The following is a 22,773-nucleotide window of genomic DNA, read 5'->3' as shown; positions in this document are numbered from 1 at the left end:
GAAGCCATGAAATCAAAAGACACTTGCTCCTTGGAAGAAAAGCTGTGACCAACCTAGATAGCATATTAAAAAAAGCAGAGACATGCCGACAAAGGTCCATATAGTCAAAAACTACGGTTTTTCCAGTAATCATGTAGGGATGTGAGAGTTGGACTGTAAAGAAAGCTGAGCACTGAAGGATTGATGCTTTCAAATTGTGGTGCTAGAAGAGAGTAGGAGAGTCCCTTGGACTGCAAAGAGATCAAACCAGTCAATCCTAAAGTTAAACCCTTGAATATGCACTGGAAGGACATTATAGTGATACTGAGCCACCAAGGAAACCCCTGGTCACTTCTTTGAGTCTCATATTTTTATGTGACTCCTGTATGTATGAAATTAAAATTGTTTTTCTCCTTTTGCTTAATGTCAGTTTAATTATTGGGACAGCCAAAAAGCCTACAAAGGAAGAAGGGAAAATTTTTCTGCCCCTTCAACTACATGGGTGGATGTTTCAGTCTGCTACTGAGGGATTTTTGACTTATTTCTCGTTAACTTTTAGTTCTGCAGTTAATAACTTTGTGGAAACAGTGACAGACTTTATTTTGGGGGGCTCCAAGATCACCTAAGATGGTGAATGCAGCCATGAAGTTAAAAGACGCTTGCTCCTTGGAAGAAAAATTATGACAAACCTAGACAGTGTATTAAAAAGCAGAGACATTACTTTGCTGACAAAAGTCCGTCTAGTCAAAGCTGTGGTTTTTCCAGTAGTCATGTATGGATGTGAGAGTTGGACCATAAAGAAGCTGAATGCCAAAGAATTGATGCTTTTGGATTGTGGTGTTGGAGAAGACTTTTGAGAGTCCCTTGGGCTTCAAGGAGATCGAACCAGTCAATCCTAAATGAAATCAATTCTGAATATTCATTAGAAGGACTGATGCTGAACTGAGGCTCCAATACTTTGGCCCCCTGACATGAAGAGCTGACTCATTAGAAAAAACCCTGATGCTGGGAAAGATGGAAGGCAAGAGGAAAAGGGGATGACAGAGGATGTGATGGTTGGATGGCATCATTGACTCAGTGGACATGAGTTTGAGCAAGCTCCAGGAGATGGTGAAGGACAGGGAAGCCTGGCGTGCAGCAGTCCAAGGGGTTGCCGAGTTGGACACAATTGAGCAACTGAACAACAGAGTTGTCCTTTTATATTTTTGTTAGTGTATCTTTGAAATAAATTCTAGAAGTAGGATTACAGGATCCAAGGATAAATGCACATGTGATTTTGCTAGATGTTGTCAAATTCCCTTCCTTCAAGGTTTAGGCCATGGAACATCCCCAACAGTGATAAAAGAGGGTGCCTGTTACCTCAAAGCTTCCCTAACAGAGTTCATTATCAACATATGCACTGATGAATGTGTCTAATATATACGAAGATATTAAATAAAAACACTAAAAATGACTATCAAAATGAAAATTGTCTGAGTTGCCTAAAATCAGTGGTATGAGTACCACACATTCATAAACACTGCCTTAGCCATTACTTGAAAAATTCAGATATTTTGGCCTCTCTGAACCCTGCTGGGTATGCTGAAAACCCCTGTCCAAGTTGCTTTCTTCCTTAGATGTTGCACTAGTACAAGATGTGCTGTCTGAGACATTATAACCCATTCCACCTTGTTTTTGTGTTGATTTATAGGGCTCCAACCTGCAGTATTTGATTTTTTTAGCCTGTTGTATGGTTATGTGCATAATAAAAGATTCTCAAATATTTGTAATCCTTAAAGATGAACATCTAATTCTCCCCCACGTGAGGTAATCCATTTTTATACTGTTTGTTGTTGTTCAGTCAGGAAGTTGTGTCTGACTCTTGTGACCCCGCAGACTGTAGCCCACCAGGCTCCTCTGTCCATGGGATTTCCCAGGCAAGAGTACTGGAGTGGGTTGCCATTTCCTTCTCCAGGAAGTCTTTGGACCCAGGGATTGAACCCATGTCTCCTGCATTGGGAAACAGGTTCTTTACCACTGAACCACCAGGGAAGCCCCATGTACTACTGGTAGATTAAAAGAATTTTTAATAGCCTTGACATGGTGCAAGGCACAGTACACATCAACTAAAAAAATCATTACTTAAATAATGTGGAGAGAATGCTAGGAACATAAAATCTAAAATATTAGTCATCTTTACATGTATTACTTTGAAATAACTACATTGATTCCAAATTGAGAGACAGCTTTGAGGAAACTCTTGTCCTACCTTATTAAAGAAGGATTTAGGAAATTCGGAGAAACATTATATAAGCTTTCCAGGGTATCTTTTGAGATAAGAATGTTACGGTTTAAATTCCATTGGTCATTGCCATTCTTGTCACTAGAATGTTCCTTGAGAAGCTAATTTTACCTGAAACATTTAGCATAATACCTGACATACAGTAGGTGCTCATTTAAAGCCTCCTGAGCTCAACCGGCCCCCAGGTGAGCCGGAAGGAACACCCGGGAGGACGGCTCCTCACTGGACCAGGCAGCCGACCAGGCGGGCCCCAGCGGACGAGGGGACTGAGAGCCCGGCCTGCACAGCGCACTCGGGAGACTCAGAATTAACCCGAGTGCGCTTTTAAAGCTGCTTTCCTCCCCCCAAGCCATCCACGCTGTTGGGCGAGGGGAGCCCACCCCCTACCCCGGCTCCCCTGGCCTTTCTGGCGGGATCGTTCCTGGTCCAGCCCCGTGGGGCACCAGGCTGGCCGGCCAGCATCCGCCGCTGCGGGCCCACGGGCTGAGACAGCCCGAGCAGGCGGTGTGGAGGACGCATGCGGCTGACACAGGCTCCTACTGCTCACAGGCGTTTCTCACCCTGGGGGCGGCAGTGGGGACAGAAGAGGTCTTGGGCCAAGCGAAAGACCCGATGCCAGGAGACACCCCCGGCCGCCCGGCCGCCACTGCAGTCACCTTGCAGCGCCTTGAAGCCCTGGAGGGGGACCCGCATGGAGCCCGTCACGAACTGCAGCAGCCGGGCCCGCCGCTCCTCATCGAAGGTCTCCACCGCCTGCCAGAACCACCGGACCACGTTGCTGTCGGCCCCGCAGTGCTTCAGCCGCGTGTTGGACTTCCAGTCGTCCAGCTCGATCTTGTCCAGGCCGCCGATGATCAGCTGCGGGGCATGAAGGCGGGTCACTTTCTGGACATGCAACGCGACGGGCCGCCCAGGCTACCAGGCCGTGGAGAGACCGACCAACCACGCCCCAGTCAACCAGGCGATGTTCAGACAAGGGGACACCCCCCCAACACACACAGCCAGCCTGAGGCCCCCGTCTGTCTCTGCACTTCCAGGGCACAGGGTGGCTGCGGACGTGACATTTCCCCACAACTGAATGCGTGCGTGTGCGTGGGCATGCACGGAGGAGCCAGGCCCCGGGGCCAGGGGGGCCGCCTCCCAGGACCTCTTGGGGACACGTGGGGTGTAAAGTGTGACTCCCCCACCCCGGTGGGGCACGCGCACTCTGGCACCACACCAGGGCAGAAGGTTGGGGGCACTTTGAAAGGCCCGAGCTACATGGTGCCAGGGGTGGACAAGATGTGAATGGAAGATGGATGAGAAAGGACAGTAACACTCCATCTTGGGCCTGATAACAGCCGGAATCAAAGTCGAGCAGCTGGTTAGCATGGGAGCAGCTGGCTATTGGTCACATCCTCGGTGTAAGGTGACCCCTCGGGAGGAGGCACTGGGGGAGCTCTACGCTGGAGGTCTCTAAGTCAGGGGGAACCTGATGGATGAGCTGGACTCCCGGCCACCACAGGGACACCGGGCCTCGTCGTCCCTGCTCAGGGCTCCCTGACGCCCCTGTTCCCCCCACCCTGTCTTTGCTCCTGCAGCCAGCCCAGGAGGCAGACCACCCTGCACACAACAGCCCCTCGCACCCCAGCCCCGCACGGCCCACCTCCAGCTCCTTCTGGTCAAAAGGCTTCAGTAAGTGTTGAGGGATGAGCTCGTTAAACCCCTTCTGGAGAGCCAGGAACTGGGCCTCGATTCCCCTCATGACCCTCCAGTTTACATACAACCTGAGAGGAAAAGTCACACGTTGGAAGCAGTAGCACTCCGTTCATGAAAATCTTTCCTCGGTGAGTCGGTCTGACATCAGCTAGGCCCTGCCCGCCCGGCCCCGCTGACGGGGAAGAACGCCCCCTGGTGGTTGGTGACCAGCCTAAGACTCAGAGGAAAGCAAGTCAGCCCCTCCCTTAGACGCGCTGATTCTCTGCTTGAATCGGTCGGATCTGACCTGACCTGTTAGGGATGCCATAATTGAAAAAAAAAAATGTTTGAAAATAAAATGTAGGACCCTGAAAAAAAAAATAAAATAAAGCCTATCTAACTAATGAATGAATCCCTGCCTTTTCCATACATTGTGATTTATTACCACCAGTAACTTAGGATCTGTTAGTGAGAACAAGAAAATAGAATATACTGGCTTCATTTTCCTGGGACACCCATTAAGGTTTACTAAACCGTGGGCTTGTCTTTTTTCACTGTTTATGTTCAATTTTTGAATTGCATGATTTTTATCCATTGTTTATCCTTTACTCAGTACTGAACTTTAGTTCTCATCAGAATGCACTTTTTCTTAACCAGGAACTCTCAAGGATTATATTGAGTGTTTCATAAAGAACTATTTCACTGCAGTACCTGAAAGCACAAAAATTTCTTCTCTCCTAGAGTTAATAGCAGAGAATGTTTGCCAAATGTTTTAAAAAAAATATGCTCATTTTAGAAAATGTTTCCAAGCTTTCCACTCCTAAAATAAAAAAAACCTAGTTGGTTATCATTCTATCTACACAATTTCATATCTTGTTATTTTCACCTAATACATATTTTCCCACAACATAAAAATTTTTGAAAGAACATTCAATTCAAGGTGAGTAAAAATACATCAGAGGACCCTGTGTACAAATTCAGAGCATCAGAAAGAGTGTTGGTAGCTCTCCCCCATACATATACGATTGAAAGTATAAGATGCCTCAAGAGTGTGATGTAAAAATTTTGTTTAAAAATAGAAATTATTAAAAATGAAAAAAATAAAATTAAAAAAATATTCTGGTTTCACTTTTGTTCAATGTAATCTTTTAAAGATAATTCACCTTGATAATAGTCTGACAAAGTTTGATGCTAACTAAATAAATATTTTTAAGGATTCAAAGAAAATAAGTATTTTTAATTAAAGAGATCAATAATGATGGTTCAAGAGCTGGAAAGTGTAAAGTGTTCCATAAAGTACCTCAGCCTCTATGCCTGAGTGTCAGACTGTGCTGGGACTTACATTTCTGAACTATTCAGGGATTTATTAAAAGATTCAGAGCATGAAAATGATGAAAATAAAGCCAAAAATAAAAATGGTATTTTTCAAGCGGCCTGTTATGCCTTTTGGAGGGATGGGAAAATACGGAAAGATTTCCCTGACTTTTTGTGGGACAGAACAAACACTAACTGGTTGACGAGTGTAAGTACCGAAATGACCTTCGGACACCCTTAGGTTTGGCCAGTAAGTGGGGATATAAACAGGTGGTCACAAATCTAACGAACGACCTTCACCAGCACAATTTACTTCTTCCTTCTGGATCAGAGAGTGTCTCCTTCCCAAAGAATTCGACCTCTAGCTCTGTAAGACAAGTTACTGACTTCACAGCCTCCTAGGTATCGGCGTGACAGTCTCATCCTTCAGTCTGGGAAGAAAAAGAAATACCCCACCACCCCGAGCCTCAGCCATACTTTGAGGTGCCTGGAAACCCCCTGGATGTGAAGCAAGCGCCTCAGAAATAGAGGCCATCTGCCAGGGACTGCAGTAGGCAAAAAAGGAGAGAAAGTTTAAAGAGGTAGGTAGGAGGACGTTTTAATTCCTCTTCTATTTTTAACTTTGACTTGCAGCGCTTACATAGGAAAATTCTATAGTCTCTCCAGATTGAGGACCCCGCAGAAAAATCCAGAGAAAGTGACCCACGGTCAGCCTTGTACCCCTAGGCCTAACGGGCCACTCCGTCCGGAACCTAATGGGTCAGCTGATTGCGACCTTGAACGCGAACACATAGGGCAGGAGAGGCAGGAGATGGGGGCGGGACGACATTGCTGCCTGACGCTGATTGGCTGATGGAGCTCGTCGCCTGGTGTCATTTGTTGTTGGATCGGCGCACCAGACGCAGTCTGCGTCGTGCACGTGCAGCCGTTTAAGTCGCGTCAGCGCCGGTGAGGACTCCGGGAGAGCAAGCTGCAGAGAGGTGAGTGGGCCGCCGGCTCTTTTCCCAGTACGGGTTTCATCCCAACACTCTGGGCTTCCTAGTTGTAGCTGGACTTCGGGCCAAGTGAAGAACGGTTGGGGTGGGCAGGGGTTTGAAGCCGTCCTTTGGGGTCTTTCTGCTTCCTGCCGGAGGGTCCAGTAGCACGGTGCGTGTCCGAAGTCTGGGGTTGAGGCCTGCAGGAAAGGCGAAGGAGCATTTTTGACCACATGGTAGTATACCATCCGTATTGAGAGAAAAAGACTCTCTAAACACGGATGGTTGTAGAACTATTCGTGTATACACCCTCTTTGGCGAAACTGGTTGTTTGTGGGAGACATTTGGGCCACCTAATCACCCCTTCCTTCCCTGCCAAACTTCAAGGCCTTGATCCCTGGTCACTCCCCCCGACCCCCGCAAAGAAACTAAATAAACCCCACGCGAAACGTCGTACCCAGTTTTGAAGGGAGAAACCTGGAGTAGTATCTGAAAAATTTCCCCTCCCCCTTAATATTCAGTAAGACGCATTGGGAACCCTTCGGTGAGAAAATAAATTCTGTCAACAGATTTTGGGGAAAGGCCTGAACTCCACCGGGACATGGTGATTGCTAGAGTGGTTAGATAAGTGGTTCAACTAATTTTTAAAGATAAAAAATTGAAAGTCGCTCAGTCGTGTCCGACTCTTTGCGACGCCATGGACTATACAGTCCATGGAATTCTTCAGGCCAGAACACTGGAGTGGGTAGCCATTCCCTTCTCCAGGGGATCTTCCCAACCCAGGGATCGAATCCATGTCTCCCGCATTGCAGCCGGATTCTTTACCGTCTGAGCCAAAAGGATGAATATAAATGGTATCTCTCGGTAAGAAACAAAACTTTAATTGGCCTTTTTGCAAAAACTTTTGGGGAGGATCAAGAGTTAATTGTGTAGCTTGGAGGTATATGTGTGAAATGATGATTTATGCTTTTAAAGGTAAAATTCTGATCTCTGATTCTGACTGAGCCTAAATGTGCATATTTGTATTTCTATAAAAACTGAACTGGAAGCCGCCATGGGAGATGAAGATTGGGAAGCAGAGCTAATCAACCCTCATGTGTCTTCCTATGTTCCTGTATTTGAGAAGGTAATAAAATTTAAAGTTTGTAGTTATTGAATGCTACAGATTTTCTCAGAGTTGAAAACCTCTGTGGTGAGAAAGTTCATCTGTGGTGAGAAGCATGCTGTGCTTCTCCATGTGATTGTTATTAACTGTCTTATAGGGAATGATGAAGCATGCTAAGCCTCAAATAGAAGAAAACAGTCTGACATAATTTAATAATTAAAACCTAAAACGGGTATAATATTCTTAGCAACTTAATTTAAATCTCGGTGATTTAGAACTTATTGTGGGTGAAAGCAAGCTTGTGTTAATGTGGTTGAATGTCTCTAAGATACAGTTGTATATAGAAAATGGAAAAATAAAATTCGTTTTTGGGTGGCAGTTTGAATTCTGAAATTTGGTTTTATATAAGCAGGGCTCTCAAGATGAAAACATTAGGTTGATTCAGATGGTAACATCCGTTTGATCTTCAGATGTACAAATCTGCAGATCTTTTTCCTCAATAGCTTTTGAAGAGTTACACTGAAATTTACCTGAGGGGATTATGGAGTGGGTTTTTGGATTTTAGTTTTGACTTTAAGATGGTGAAGAGAGTCTACTTTGGAAGACAGTGTATTTAATGGATTGCTTTTACATAAGTTTTATCTACTTGAAAATGTCTCCAAAAGTCAATTTGTTTTCCTCTTAGGATTTCCAGTTTGTATTTATGTTAGTCAATTCTGACACTTTCTATTTCAAGTGGTGTCTTAATAGAAATTCTTAATTTACCCCAAAACATAAAATTTACTTCTTTGTCTTTCTTGAATTTGGCCTGTTTGCATATAAACTTTAGATTAAAATACCTAAGATGTTAATCTGAATTTATCATGTTTCTTGCTTTGGGACTTTTTTTAGAAATAACTTCTTTGTATGTTATCTTTTTATAGTCTTCTTTATGTTACAATATCGTAAGAATATTGTAAGACCAAAAGAGGACAAATATTACCTATAGTCTCGCTCACTAGCACAAATGCTCTGTTGAGGTTTTAGTCAATTTTCTTCTATATTTCCCAAGCACATTTTTCCATGGATTCTAATGATTGTATGTAATAGTAGTTTTTGATTTCAGCTTTTTCACTCCTCAGCACTAGCTATTCCATATTACTAACTTCCTAAAAATAATTTCATATGGGTGTGTAGTATTTAATGGACTAGAACTACCAAAGCATAATTGATTTTCTTTTGGTAGAAATTAAAGTGTTATCTTTACACTGTAGTATTGTCATGAATAGCTACAGTTTATTGTTTAATTTGGGAGTATTTTTTTTCAAAAATGGAATTACTTGGTCAAATAATTTTCTATGGTTCTTTTTTCCCCAGGTTCTTGGTAGATTTGTTGTAATACACAGTTTAACTCATAGGTACAGATGTTCTTCCACTTGGACTTGTCTAATTTTTACTTTTTCTTACTATGAGATTTTGTCTTAACTAAGTATTATTCAAATGGTATACTGCACTGTAGAATGTCGTGCATGGTTATTGCAAAGGGTCTCTGAAATTGAGGATGGTCAACTGTCCGGCTTCCAGATTTACCTTTTGGGAGTCTTTGTGCTATTCAGTAACAAACTTTGTTTCTCAATGCTGGTCATACTGATTGAATGTTAATTAATATTAATGTTAATGTTAATATTTAATGTACATTATTAACATTATTTAATAATGTAAATTAATAATCTTAATGTTAATATTAATATTAATGTTAATATTTCTACCTTACGATTCTTAGTACATATCTGTGTGGGGCCAATTTGTAGTAAACTTTTTGCATTTGTTCACAAACTTAACACCTGGTGCTAGGTGTGCAGTTAGTAACTTGACCTACTTAACTTGAAGGAACATGATGCATTCAGTGGCTTTGTTTGCTTGTCTTCGTTGAATAAGATGTGTAGAAGCTAAGGATGAACACATGACATTTTTATGTAGGAGAAATCTGAGGTCTTCAGCCCGTTTTCTTTTAAAGGCACCATTTGATTGGTTGTTGTAATTGGATTTCTGTTTCAAGAAGCAACTGGGCTTCCCTTTTGTGCAATTTGTATTGCCTCTGAGATCATCTTGGATTGGTAGTAATATCTGTGATCAGCCTTTCCTTAATTTAAAAAATTGGGAGTACAGTTGATTTACAATGTTGTGTTTCTGCTGTACAGCAAAATAGGTCAGTTATACATATACATATATCCATTCTTTTTTATCTTCTATTCTTATATAGGTCTTTACAAAGTATTGAATAGAATTCCCTGTGCTATGCAGGAGGCTCTTATTATGTGATAAGCCTTTTCTGAATGCTTCTAAGGATCCTTCTTTGGAGATTTAGTATTAACACAGGCTTATATAATTTTGAACTAACAGTTCAAAAATTTGCTTTTCTGTTAGTTTTTAGAACTTCCCAATGCTGGTTTTTGAAGTGAGTGTACTATGTGGGGATAGAATAATACAAAATGTGAGGTTGAGAAATATTTGGTCATCTAGCAGTTACAGTAGTCCAGAAATGGTTCAGTTCAGTTCAGTTCAGTTCAGTCGCTCAGTCATGTCCGACTCTTTGAGACCCCATGAATCGCAGCACGCCAGGCCTCCCTGTCCATCACAAACTCCCGGAGTTTACTCAAACTCATGCCCATTGAGTCGATGATGCCATCCAGCCATCTCATCCTCTGTCATACCCTTCTCCTGCCCCCAATGCCTGCCAGCATGAGGGTCTTTTCCAACGAGTCAACTCTTCGCATGAGGTGGCCAAAGTATTGGAGCTTCAGCTTCAGCATCAGTCCTTCCAATGAACACCCAGGACTTATCTCCTTTAGGATGGACTGGTTGGATCTCCTTGCAGTCCAAGGGACTCTCAAGAGTCTTCTCCAACACCATAGGTCAAAAGCACCAGTTTTTCATCACTCAGTTTTCTTCACAGTCCGACTCTCACATCCATACATGACCACTGGAAAAACCGTAGCCTTGACCAGATGGACCTTTGTTGGCAAAGTAATGTCTCTGCTTTTTAATATGCTATCTAGGTTGGTCATAACTTTCCTTCCAAGGAGTAATCGTCTTTTAATTTCATGGCTGCAGTCACCATCTGTTAGGTGTTTGCACATTGTGCGCACGCTTGTTGGGGTGAGAGATGAAATGAATGAGCGTGATGACTGTAACAGGATACTGGGTTTGCTTGCTAGTTGTAATATTTCTTATTAAATGACCAGTGAGTCTACACACTCGTCTCTTCTGTCTGATCTTTTTGCCTTTTTTTCTGGCATATTTCAGTAGGCATATATACTCTTGTGATTAAAGTGGAAACTGCTTAAGATAATTAGTGCATCCACAATTATTATTTTGAAATTTATAATATTTGAAATAATGCTAAGTTTTAAAATTTCTAAATTGGTTCACTTGGATGAGTAAAGAGGTTATAAATGTTTTATAGCTAAGTGTTCTAAAAATAGGTAATGTTAAGACCTAAGACTCATTCCACAAATTTTTTTGAGCCTTATTAGATGCTGGAGCTAGTGGTAAACATGATAGATAAGGGGCTTGCTGGCATGGATGTTGTATTTTACTGGAGGAGACAGAATAAGCACATTAAAAATCATATACTAATAGTGAAAATTCTTAAATAATAATAGTAATAAAATAATCAGGAAACTCTCTGTGTGTGAGGGAGAGAGGGAGAAGAAGATTGGTATGGGTAGATTCAGATCAGGTGGAGAGGAAGATATTCCTTGAGACTATGACTCATGAGCCGGAGACCTGAAAGAGGCCCAGTAACACATGATGTGCAGAGATCTGAAGAGAGAACAAACTTAGGGTATCAGGACAACAGGAAGAAGTACAATGTGTTAGTTTCCTATAGATGCTATAATAAATTATCACAAACTAGATGGCTTACAGTAACAGAAAAATTTCTCTTACAGTTCTGGAGGCCAGAAGTTAGAAACCATGGTCTCAGCAGTGCTGTTTTCCTTCAGTAGGGTCTTGGAGAGAATCCATGCTTCTTCCAACTTCTGGTTGGTTATAGGCAGCCTTGGCTTGTGGCTGCATCTCTTTCTGTTGTCTTCACTGGGCCTTCTCTGTGTTTGTGTTAATACCCTTGGCCTTTCTTAAGGGCACTTGTGATGACATTTAGGGCCCACTTAGATAATCCAGGGTAATCTGCTCATTTCAAAACTCTTAGTTGTATCGGCTAGAACTGCTTTTTTTTCAAAGAATATAACACACTTTTCAGAAATTACGGCTTGATATCGAGTGGACGTTATTCAATCTACTATAGCTGCTGCTGCTGCTAAGTCACTTCAGTCGTGTCCAACTCTGTGTGACCCCATGGACAGCAGCCCACCAGGCTCCCCTGTCCCTGGGATTCTCCAGCCAAGAATACTGGAGTGGGTTGCCATTTGCTTCTCCAGTACCTGAAAGTGAAAAGCGAAAGTGAAGTGGCTCTGACTGCTAGCGACACCATGGACTGCAGCCTACCAGGCTCCTACATCCATGGGATTTTCCAGGCAAGAGTACTGGAGTGGGTTCCATTGCCTTCTCTGCTACTATAGCTAGTATAGAGCTATTTCATATCCTAAAAGATGATGCTGTGAACGTGCTGCACTCAGTATGCCAGCAAATTTGGAAAACTCAGCAGTGACCACAGGTCTGCAAAAGGTCAGTTTTCATTTCATTCCCAAAGAAAGGCAATGCCAAAGAATTTTCAAACCACCACACAGTTGCACTCAGCTCATGCTCTAGCAGAGTAATGCTCAGAATTCTCAAAGCTAGGCTTCAACAGGAACCGAGAACTTCCAGATGTTCAAGCTGGTTTTAGAAAAGGCAGAGAAACCAGAGATCAAATTGCCAACATCCATTGGAGCATAGCAAAAGCAAGAGAGTTCCAAACATCACCTATTTCTGCTTCATTGACTGCGCTAAAGATTTTGACTGTGTGGATCACTACAAACTGTGTTAAATTCTTAAAGAGATGGGAATACCAGAGCACCTGACCTGCCTCCTGAGAAACCTGTATGCAAGGCCAGAAGCAACAGTCAGAACTGGACGTGAAACAACGGACTGGTTCCAAATTGGGAAAGGAGTACGTCAAGGCTGTATATTGTCGCTCTGCTTATATAACTTATATGTGGAGTAGATCATGTGAAATGCCAGGATGAATGTAGTACAAGCTGGAATCAAAATTCCCAGGAGAAATACCAATAATCTCAGATATGCAGATGATACCAGCCCTATGGCCGAAAGCAAAGAGGAACTAAAGAGCCTCTTGATGAAAGCGAATGAGGAGAGTGAAAAAGCTGGCTTAAAATTCAACATTCAAAAAGCGAAGATCATGGCATCCGGTCTCATCACTTTATGGCAAATAGATGGGGAAACAATGCGAGACTATTTTCTGGGGTTCTGGAATCACTGCAGATGGTGACTGCAGCCATGAAATTAAAAGATGCTTGCTACTTGGAAGAAAAGCTATGACCAACCTAGACAGCATATTAAAAAGTGGAGACATTACTTTGTCAACAAAGGGCCATCTAGACAAAGCTATGGTTTTTTGAATAGTCATGTATGGATGTGAGAGTTGGACTGTAAAGGAGGCTGAGTGCCAAGGATTGATCCTTTTGAACTGAGATGTCGGAGAAGACTCCTGAGAGTTCCTTGGACTGCTAGGAGATCAAACATGTCAATCCTAACGGAAATCAGTCCTGAATATTCATTGGAAGGACTGTTACTTAAGCTCCAGTACTTTGGCTACCTGATTCAAAGAGCTGACTCATTAGAAAATACCCTGATACTGGGAAAGACTGATGGCAGGAGGAGAAAGCGATGACAGAGGATGAGATGGTTGGATGGCATCATGTGACTCAATGGACATGACTTTGAACAACCTCTGAGAGACGGTAAAGGACAGGGATGCCTGTTGTGCTGCAGTGCATGAGTCGCGAAGAGTCGGACATGACTGAGGGGCTGAGCAACAACAAATTTCTAGCATGGCTAAACTATAGTAAGATAAGGCAACATTTGTAGAAAGTGAAATCTGAGAAGGAAAGAGAAAAGGAAGAGAGGGAGAGGGCCCTCACGATAGAAGTGGACATAGAGTTGATAGAACTAGATGGCCTGGATATGGGGAATGCAAGAGAGAATGATGCTAAGTTTTTATATTGAAGCAAGTAGATGGATGATGGTGCTCATTACTGAAATGGGAAATATGTGGAAGGTGAACCAATTTGGGAGGGAAAAAATCAAGAATTCTGTATTTGCAGTGTTGAATTTCCGATGCCTAAGAAAAGGTTTAAGTAAGGATACTAGTCATTAGTTGTTGCTTAGGAGAGGGATCAGAGCTGTAGGTACAAATCTGGAATTTATCTGTTTTAATAGGATTTAAATCTGTGAGAGTGGAGTGGGTAAAGTTGGATGGAATAAAACAGACTTAGAGGGCTCTGCCATGAACTGTGGGGCACTTTGATTTTAAAGGTACATTAGCTGGGGAGCTGGCAAAGGAGACTGTGGAGGGAGTGGCCATGGGGCAAGAGGAAAACCTGGGAAGGATGTGTTCCCTAAGCCAGAGAAGCAAGTAGATAGTCTGTTGTTTCAAATGCTGCTGAGAGCTCTGGCAGGATGAAGCTTAAAAGTAGTAATTTTATTACATAATATGCTTACTATAAGCTTTTTCAATGCAGAGGTGAGGATGGAGGCTAGCAAGAGTAGCTTGAAGGAAATACAGAATTTGAGAAAACAGAGGCAGCAAATGTAGACAAATTTTTTTGCCTATAACGGAGCAGAGAAATGGTACAGTAGCTGGAAGGGAGTATGAAGTTACTTTATTTTTAAGGTTATGAAAAATATTAAGGATTTTTATGATGAAAGATGAATTCTATTGACTTTTTTTTTCAAAATTTGCCTTAGAAAGTGTGTGGGATGTTAAATTCCATCTTCTGAAGATTGTTTGGTAACAATAATTTTTCAGTTGTTTGGTGCCAGAGTGTTTCATTACTTTTTATCAGTTATATGAAGCTGAATGTTATAACACTTATAAAACTAGCCTCTTTGGGGGCTCTATTCATCCAGTAGTATTTTGGATACTAGAAAAGAGAAAAAAAAGTCTTCAGTGTTTCACTTTAAATAGGGAAAGCTGGATTACTTTTCTTGTTTGTCTTATCATCTATGGTAATGATAAATTGGAACTTTTTACTGTAGCAGTTATCAAAATCCCAAGCCATTTCAACGATTTTATCATATGTTTTTAGTAAGTTAGAAAAATAACTGAATGTCTTTCGAGCTTTATAAAGGTAGTTTTTAAAAGTCAGTGTCTTTTGTGAAAGAAATTTTGGAGCAAAAGTATTACCTGACGATGTTAATACCTACATTGGTGCACTCCCTCCAGCTTTAGGTTTATTTAAAGAAGCCTATTTGACAAAAATATTGTGATTTTTCTAATTCAGTCAGTTAATTGAAGTGTAATCTGTAAATTTTAGATCACTTTTTGTGCTTAAATTATTGAATTTGATTTTGAAGAATTTCAGAGCTCTGTTCAAAAGATTTGCCATTAGTATTGGAAACTTGTTTGAGAGGAAGCAGCCTGTTACATACCTAGATGAATTGAGGATGACTTTTTTCCAATAAAACTTTATTTATAAAAACTGGTAGCCCACCCAATTTGGCTTGTGGCTATAGTTTGCTGACCATTGTTTTAAGTGATATATTAGTATGCTATACACACAATTTTATTTTTTTTTAATTTTTTTTTCTTTTAACCATATTTATTTATTTTTTTTCCAGTGGGTTTTGTCATACATTGATATGAATCAGCCATAGATTTACACGTATTCCCCATCCCGATCCCCCCTCCCACCTCCCTCTCCACCCGATTCCTCTGGGTCTTCGCAGTGCACCAGGCCCAAGCACTTGTCTCATGCATCCCACCTGGGCTGGTGATCTGTTTCACCATAGATAATATACATGCTGTTCTTTCGAAACATCCCACCCTCACCTTCTCCCACAGAGTTCAAAAGTCTGTTCTGTACTTCTGTGTCTCTTTTTCTGTTTTGCATATAGGGTTATCGTTACCATCTTTCTAGATTCCATATATATGTGTTAGTATGCTGTAATGTTCTTTATCTTTCTGGCTCACTTCACTCTGTATAATGGGCTCCAGTTTCATCCATCTCATTAGGACTGATTCAAATGAATTCTTTTTAACAGCTGAGTAATATTCCATGGTGTATATGTACCACAGCTTCCTTATCCATTCATCTGCTGATGGGCATCTAGGTTGATTCCATGTCCTGGCTATTATAAACAGTGATGCTTTGAACATTGGGGTGCACGTGTCTCTTTCAGATCTGGTTTCCTCCGTGTGTATGCCCAGAAGTGGGATTGCTGGGTCATATGGCAGTTCTATTTCCAGTTTTTTAAGAAATCTCCACACTGTTTTCCCTAGTGGCTGTACTAGTTTGCATTCCCACCAACAGTGTAAGAGGGTTCCCTTTTCTCCACACCCTCTCCAGCATTTATTGCTTGTAGACTTTGGATAGCAGCCATCCTGACTGGCATGTAATGGTACCTCATTGTGGTTTTTGATTTGCATTTCTCTGATAATGAGTGATGTTGAGCATCTTTTCATGTGTTTGTTAGCCATCTATATGTCTTTTTTGGAGAACTGTCTGTTTAGTTCTTTGGCCCATTTTTTGATTGGGTCATGTATTTTTCTGGAATTGAGCTTCAAGAGTTGCTTGTATATTTTTGAGATTAATCCGTTGTCTGTTGCTTCATTTGCTATTATTTTCTCCCAATCTGAGGGCTGTCTTTTTACCTTACTTATAGTTTCCTTTGTAGTGCAAAAGCTTTTAAGTTTCATTAGGTCCCATTTGTTTAGTTCTGCTTTTATTTCCAACATTCTGGGAGGTGGGTCATAGAGGACTTTGCTGTGATTTCTGTCGGAGAGTGTTTTGCCTATGCTCTCCTCTAGGAGTTTTATAGTTTCTGGTCTTACATTTAGATCTTTAATCCATTTTGAGTTTATTTTTGTGTATGGTGTTAGAAAGTGTTCTAGTTTCATTCTTTTACAGGTGGTTGACTAGTTGTCCCAGCACCACTTGTTAAAGAGGTTGTCTTTTTTCCATTGTATATCCTTACCTCCTTTGTCAAAGATAAGGTGTCCATAGGTTCGTGGATTTATCTCTGGGCTTTCTATTCTGTTCCATTGATCTATATTTCTGTGTTTGTGCCAGTACCATACTGGCTTTGTAGTAGAGTCTGAAGTCAGGCAGGCTGATTCCTCCAGTTCCATTCTTCTTTCTCAAGATTACTTTGGCTATTCGAGGTTTTTTGTATTTCCATATAAATTGTGAAATTATTTGTTCTAGTTTTGTGAAAAATACCGTTGGTAGCTTGATAGGGATTGCATTGAATCTATAGATTGCTTTGGGTAGAATAGCCATTTTGAGAATACGGATTCTACCAACCCATGAACATGGTATGTTTCTCCATCTGTTTGTGTCCTCTTTGATTTCTTTCATCAGCGTTTTATAGTTTTCTATGTATAGGTCTTTTGTTTCTTTAGGTAGATATACTCCTAAGTATTTTATTCTTTTTGTTGCAATGGTGAATGGTATTGTTTCCTTAATTTCTCTTTCTGTTTTCTCATTGTTAGTGTATGGGAATGCAAGGGATTTCTGTGTGTTAATTTTATATCCTGCAACTTTACTATATTCGCTGATTAGCTCTAGTAATTTTCTGGAAGAGTCTTTAGGGTTTTCTATGTAGAGGATCATGTCATCTGCAAACAGCGAGAGTTTCACTTCTTCCTTTCCTATCTGGATTCCTTTTACTTCTTTTTCTGCTCTGATTGCTGTGGCCAAAACTTCCAACACTATGTTGAATAGTAGTGGTGAGAGTGGGCACCCTTGTCTTGTTCCTGATTTCAGGGGAAATGCTTTCAATTTTTCACCATTGAGGGTGATGCTTGCTGTGGGTTTGTCATATGTAGCTTTTATTATGTTGAGGTATGTTCCTTCTATTCCTGCTTTCTGGAGAGTTTTAATCATAAATGGGTGTTGAATTTTGTCAAAGGCTTTCTCTGCATCTATTGAGATAATCATATGGTTTTTATTTTTCAATTTGTTAATGTGGTGTATTACATTGATTGATTTGTGGATATTAAAGAATCCTTGCATTCCTGGGATAAAGCCCACTTGGTCACGGTGTATGGTTTTTTTAATATGTTGTTGGATTCTGTTTGCTAGAATTTTGTTAAGGATTTTTGCATCTATGTTCATCAGTGATATTGGCCTGTAGTTTTCTTTTTTTGTGGCATCTTTGTCTGGTTTTGGAATTAGGGTGATGGTGGCCTCATAGAATGAGTTTGGAAGTTTATCTTCCTCTGCAATTTTCTGGAAGAGTTTGAGTAAGATAGGTGTTAGCTCTTCTCTAAATTTTTGGCAGAATTCAGCTGTGAAGCCATCTGGTCCTGGGCTTTTGTTTGCTGGAAGATTTCTGATTACAGTTTTGATTTCCTTGCTTGTGATGGGTCTGTTAAGATCTTCTATTTCTTCCTGGTTCAGTTTTGGAAAGTTATACTTTTCCAAGAATTCATCCATTTCTTCCAAGTTGTCCATTTTATTGGCATAGAGCTGCTGGTAATAATCTCTTATGATCCTTTGTATTTCAGTTGTCTGTTGTGGTCTCTCCATTTTCATTTCTAATTTTGTTAATTTGGTTCTTCTCTCTTTGTTTCTTAATGAGTCTTGCTAATGGTTTGTCAATTTTGTTTATTTTTTCAAAAAACCAGCTTTTTAGCTTTGTTGATTTTTGCTATGGTCTCTTTAGTTTCTTTTGCATTTATTTCTGCCCTAATTTTTAAGATTTCTTTCCTTCTGCTTACTCTGGGGTTCTTCATTTCTTCCTTCTCTAATCGCTTTAGGTGTAGAGTTAGATTATTTATTTGGCTCTTTTCTTGTTTCTTGATGTAAGCCTGTAATGCTATGAACCCTCCCCTTAGCACTGCTTTTACAGTGTCCCATAGGTTTTGGGTTGTGTTTTCATTTTCATTCATTTCTATGCATATTTTGATTTCTTTTTTGATTTCTTCTATGATTTGTTGGTTATTCAGAAGTGTGTTATTTAGCCTCCATGTGGTTGAATTTTTAACAATTTTTTTCCTGTAATTGAGATCTAATCTTACTTCACTGTGGTCAGAAAAGATGACTGGAATGATTTCAATTTTTTTGAATTTTCCAAGACCAGATTTATGGCCCAGGATGTGATCTGTTCTGGAGGAGGTTCCGTGTGCACTTGAGAAAAAGGTGAAGTTGATTGTTTTGGGGTGAAATGTCCTATAGATATCAATTAGGTCTAGCTGGTCCATTGTGTCATTTAAGGTTTGTGTTTCCTTGTTAATTCTCTGTTTAGTTGATCCATCCATAGTTGTGAGTGCGGTATTAAAGTCTCCCACTATTATTGTGTTACTATTCATTTCCTCTTTCATACTCGTTAGCGTTTGCTGTACATATTGCGGTGCTCCTATGTTGGGTGCATATATATTTATAATTGTTATATCTTCTTCTTGGATTGATCCTTTGATCATTATGTAGTGTCCTTCTTTGTCTCTTTTCACAGCCTTTATTTGAAAGTCTGTTTTATCTGATATGAGTATTGCGACTCCTGCTTTCTTTGGGTCTCCGTTTGCGTGAAATATTTTTTCCCAGCCCTTCAATTTTAGTCTGTATGTGTCTCTTGTTTTGAGGTGGGTCTCTTGTAGACAGCATATATAGGGGTCTTGTTTTTGTATCCATTCAGCCAGTCTTTGTCTTTTGGTTGGGGCATTCAACCCATTTACATTTAAGGTAATTATTGATAGGTGTGGTCCCGTTGCCATTTACTTTGTTGTTTTGGGTTCACGTTTATACAGTCTTTCTGTGTTTGCTGTCTAGAGAAGATCCTTTAGCATTTGTTGAAGGGCTGGTTTGGTGGTGCTGAATTCTGTCAGCTTTTGCTTGTCTGTAAAGCTTTTGAATTCTCCTTCATATCTGAATGAGATCCTTGCTAGGTATAGTAATCTAGGTTGTAGGTTATTCTCTTTCATTACTTTAAGTATGTCCTGCCATTCCCTTCTGGCCTGGAGGGTTTCTATTGATAGATCAGCTGTTATCCTTATGGGAATCCCTTTGTGTGTTATTTACTGTTTCTCCCTTGCTGCTTTTAGTATTTGTTCTTTGTGTTTGATCTTTGTTAATTTGATTAATATGTGTCTTGGGGTGTTTCGCCTTGGGTTTATCCTGTTTGGGACTCTCTGGGTTTCTTGAACTTGGGTGGCTATTTCCTTCCCCATTTTAGGGAAGTTTTCAGCTATTATCTCCTCGAGTATTTTCTCATGGCCTTCCTTTTTGTCTTCTTCTTCTGGGACTCCTATGATTCTAATGTTGGGGCGTTTCACATTGTCCCAGACGTCCCTGAGGTTGTCCTCATTTCTTTTGATCCTTTTGTCTTTTTTCCTCTCTGCTTCATTTATTTCCACCATTTTATCTTCTACCTCACTTACCCTATCTTCTGTCTCCGTTATTCTACTCTTGATTCCCTCCATAGTGTTTTTGATCTCATTCATTGCATTATTTATTTTTAATTGACTCTTTTTTATTTCTTCTAGGTCTTTATTAAACATTTCTTGCATCTTTTCAATCTTTGTCTCCAGGCTATTTATCTGTAACTCCATTTTGTTTTCAAGATTTTGGATCGTTTTTATTATCATTATTCTAAATTCTTTTTCAGGTAGATTCCCTATGTCCTCCTCTTTTGTTTGACTTGGTGGGCCTTTATCATGTTCCTTTACCTGTTGGGTATTTCTCTGCCTTTTCATCTTGTTTAGATTGCTGTGTCTGGAGTGGGCTTTCTGTATTCTGGTGGTCTGTGGTTCCTTTTTATTGTGGAGGTTTTACCCAGTGGGTGGGGTTAGACGATGGGCTTGTCAAGGTTTCCTGGTTAGGGAAGTTTGCGTCGGTGTTCTGGTGTGTGGAACTTGATTTCTTCTCTCTGGAGAGCAATGGAGTGTCCAGTAATGAGTTTTGAGATGGGCCTGTGTGTTAGGTGTGACTTTGGGCAGCCTGTATGTTGATGCTCGGGGCTATGTTCCTGCGTTGCTGGAGAATTTGCGTGGTATGTCTTGCTCTAAAACTTATTGGCTCTTGGGTGGTGGTTGGTTTCAGTGTAGGTATGGAGGCTTTTGGACGGTCACTTATTACTTAAAGTTCCATGTAGTCAGGAGTTTTCTGGTGTTCTCAGGTTTTGGGCTTAAGTCTCCTGCCTCTGGATTTCAGTTTTATTCTTCCTGCAGTCTCAGGACTTCTCCAACTATACAGCACTGATAATAAAACTTCTAGGTTAATGGCAAAAAGATTCTCCCCCGTTAGGGACACCCAGAGAGGTTCACAGAGTTACATGAAGAAGAGGAGAGGGAGGAGGGAGATAGAGATGAGCAGGAGGAGAAAAAGGGGGACTCAAGAGGGGAGAGACAGATTTACGCTGTTGTCTGTTCCCAGAGTGTTCTCCATAGCCCAGACACCCACAAAGATTCACAGAATTGGATTGGGAAGAGAAGGGGAAAGGAGGAAATAGAGGTATTCTGAGGTAGAAAACAGAGAGTCAAGATTGGGAGAGAATAATCAACACACTCCTGAATAAAAATGGGAATTGAATATTGGATTCTTAAATGTTCACAATTTATATCATATACTGAGAAACAAAAATTAAAAATCTAGAGTAGAGGTTAGACTCTTAAAAATACTATATTAAAAACAAAAACCAAACACACACACACACACACACAAATTTTAGAAATATATATGAAGTTCAGTTTAAAAATAGGGCTTCTCTTCTTTTTTTTTTTTGTAAGGTTATAGTGTACTGAAAATGAAAATTAAGAAGTAGTAGAGGAGTACTAGAGGACTTTAAAAGAAATAAGAGAAAAAGAGAAATAGAAAGTAGAAGAGAAAAAGGAAAAAAAAAGAAAGAAAAAAAAAAGAAAGGAAAAAAAATTTTTCCCTAATTAAAGAAATCGTAAAAGTCTATGAAAATGAAAGTTAAGGAGTAATGGGGGAGTAATAGAGAATTTTAAAGGAAAATAAAAGAGAAAAAATAAAAAAGAATAAAATAAAAATTTTTTTTTTCTTACTTATAAAAAAGAAAGTAAAAATATATCTAGGAGTTTCTCTGGAGCTGTTGCGGTCAGTGTGGGTTAGGCTCAGTTTCAGATAGCTCCTCGTTCCAGCTTACACTTCTCGATATCTACAGGCCTCTTCTGGTGTAGTCGGTGTTTTCTACAGGGATTTTAATCTGTTGCACCGGTCCCTTCTGAAGCGGTTCCCTTTGTTTATTTGGCTTCTGTATGCCGGTCTTTTCAGAGCCTCATTTCCGCCCTGACACAGGCGGGCAGAGGTGGACTCTTAATCAGCTAGCTAGTTCGGCCGCGCTGCAGGGAGGGGCTGGCGCTGCGGGGAGGGGCTGGTGCTGCGGGGAGAGGCTGGCGCTGCTTTCGCCGTCTGCGCTGCTCAGGCTCCCGGCTGCTCTATATGGAGCGCGCCCCACGCTGCGCGAGGTTCCAGCCCTCGGGTGTTGCACAAAAGCGCGGAACTTCCCCGTCAGAGCAGTCCAGGCAGCCAGGGGCTTGAGGGGCGCACTTTCCACGGGTGTGGCGCGCCTACTCCCTTCCGCGCTCCCAGTCTCAGTTTCCGCTAGCGCCAGTCGGGTGCGTGCGCCTTCTGCCCTCCGCGTCCCCAGCCCCAGTCCCCGCCTGTGCCGGTCGGGTGCCTGCGCCCTGTGTCTCGCCGTGACTTGCTCCTGCCTCTGGCAGGGCTGGGCCGGTCTGCAGCCTGCGAGGTCTTCTCTGGACTTTCTTGGTCCCTTTGTTCTGCGAACGGCCAGCAGTGTGTTCCGGCCGGTTAATTTTCTCTCTCTCTTTTGCTCTCCCACAGTTCAAGTTGGCAACTCACAAAAGCTCCCTCCGATTGTCCTCAGGGCACTCAGGCCCGGACCCTACCCCAAGCAATGCCTCCCGCTCCTCTCCGTGCGGCCCCCACTTGCTGGTGGTGGATGCGGGTGTCTGGGGTACTTTTCTGCTGGGAGTTGCTTTTAGGCTCCTAATCTGTGGGTTTTATTTATTGTTTCCCTCCCAGTCAGGTTGCCCTCCGAGACTCAAACACTTCCCCCAGGCCCGCCAGTGAGAGGGTTTCCCGGTGTCTGGAAACGTCCTCTAAAGACTCCCTTCCCGGGACGGATCTCCGTCCTTAGCTCTTTTGTCTCACTTTTTATCTTTTATATTTTGTCCTACCTCCTTTCAAAGACAATGGGCTGCTTTTCTGGGCGCCTGATGACCTCAGCTAGCGATCAGAAGTTGTTTTGTGAAGTTTGCTCTGCGTTCAGTTATTCTTTTGATGAATTTGTAGGAGAGA

General features: G+C 41.5%; 1 protein-coding gene across 8 annotated transcripts in view; it reads left to right on the top strand.

Annotated features, from left to right (window-relative positions):
• The window catches only part of LOC122689685 (probable ATP-dependent RNA helicase DDX4), a 727,334-nt gene that overhangs the window by 637,588 nt on the left and 66,973 nt on the right, over nucleotides 1-22,773 (top strand). For 4 of the 8 annotated variants that reach the window (XM_043896323.1, XM_043896321.1, XM_043896320.1 and 1 more), the window contains exons 1-2: nucleotides 6,152-6,231; nucleotides 7,275-7,351. The exons of 3 other annotated variants lie outside the window; for them this stretch is intronic. In XM_043896323.1, coding sequence (XP_043752258.1) covers nucleotides 7,280-7,351 — 72 coding nt within the window. In that variant the 5' untranslated portion in view covers nucleotides 6,152-6,231; nucleotides 7,275-7,279. Of the gene's footprint in view, nucleotides 1-6,151; nucleotides 6,232-7,274; nucleotides 7,352-21,986; nucleotides 22,071-22,773 lie in introns of those variants that run through there. One more of the 8 variants, XM_043896322.1, reaches the window with a different exon arrangement.

This window comes from Cervus elaphus, chromosome X (assembly GCF_910594005.1).
Source record: "Cervus elaphus chromosome X, mCerEla1.1, whole genome shotgun sequence".
NCBI classification, from domain to species: Eukaryota; Metazoa; Chordata; class Mammalia; order Artiodactyla; family Cervidae; genus Cervus; species Cervus elaphus.
This window is presented reverse-complemented; position numbering and strand designations above follow the sequence as displayed.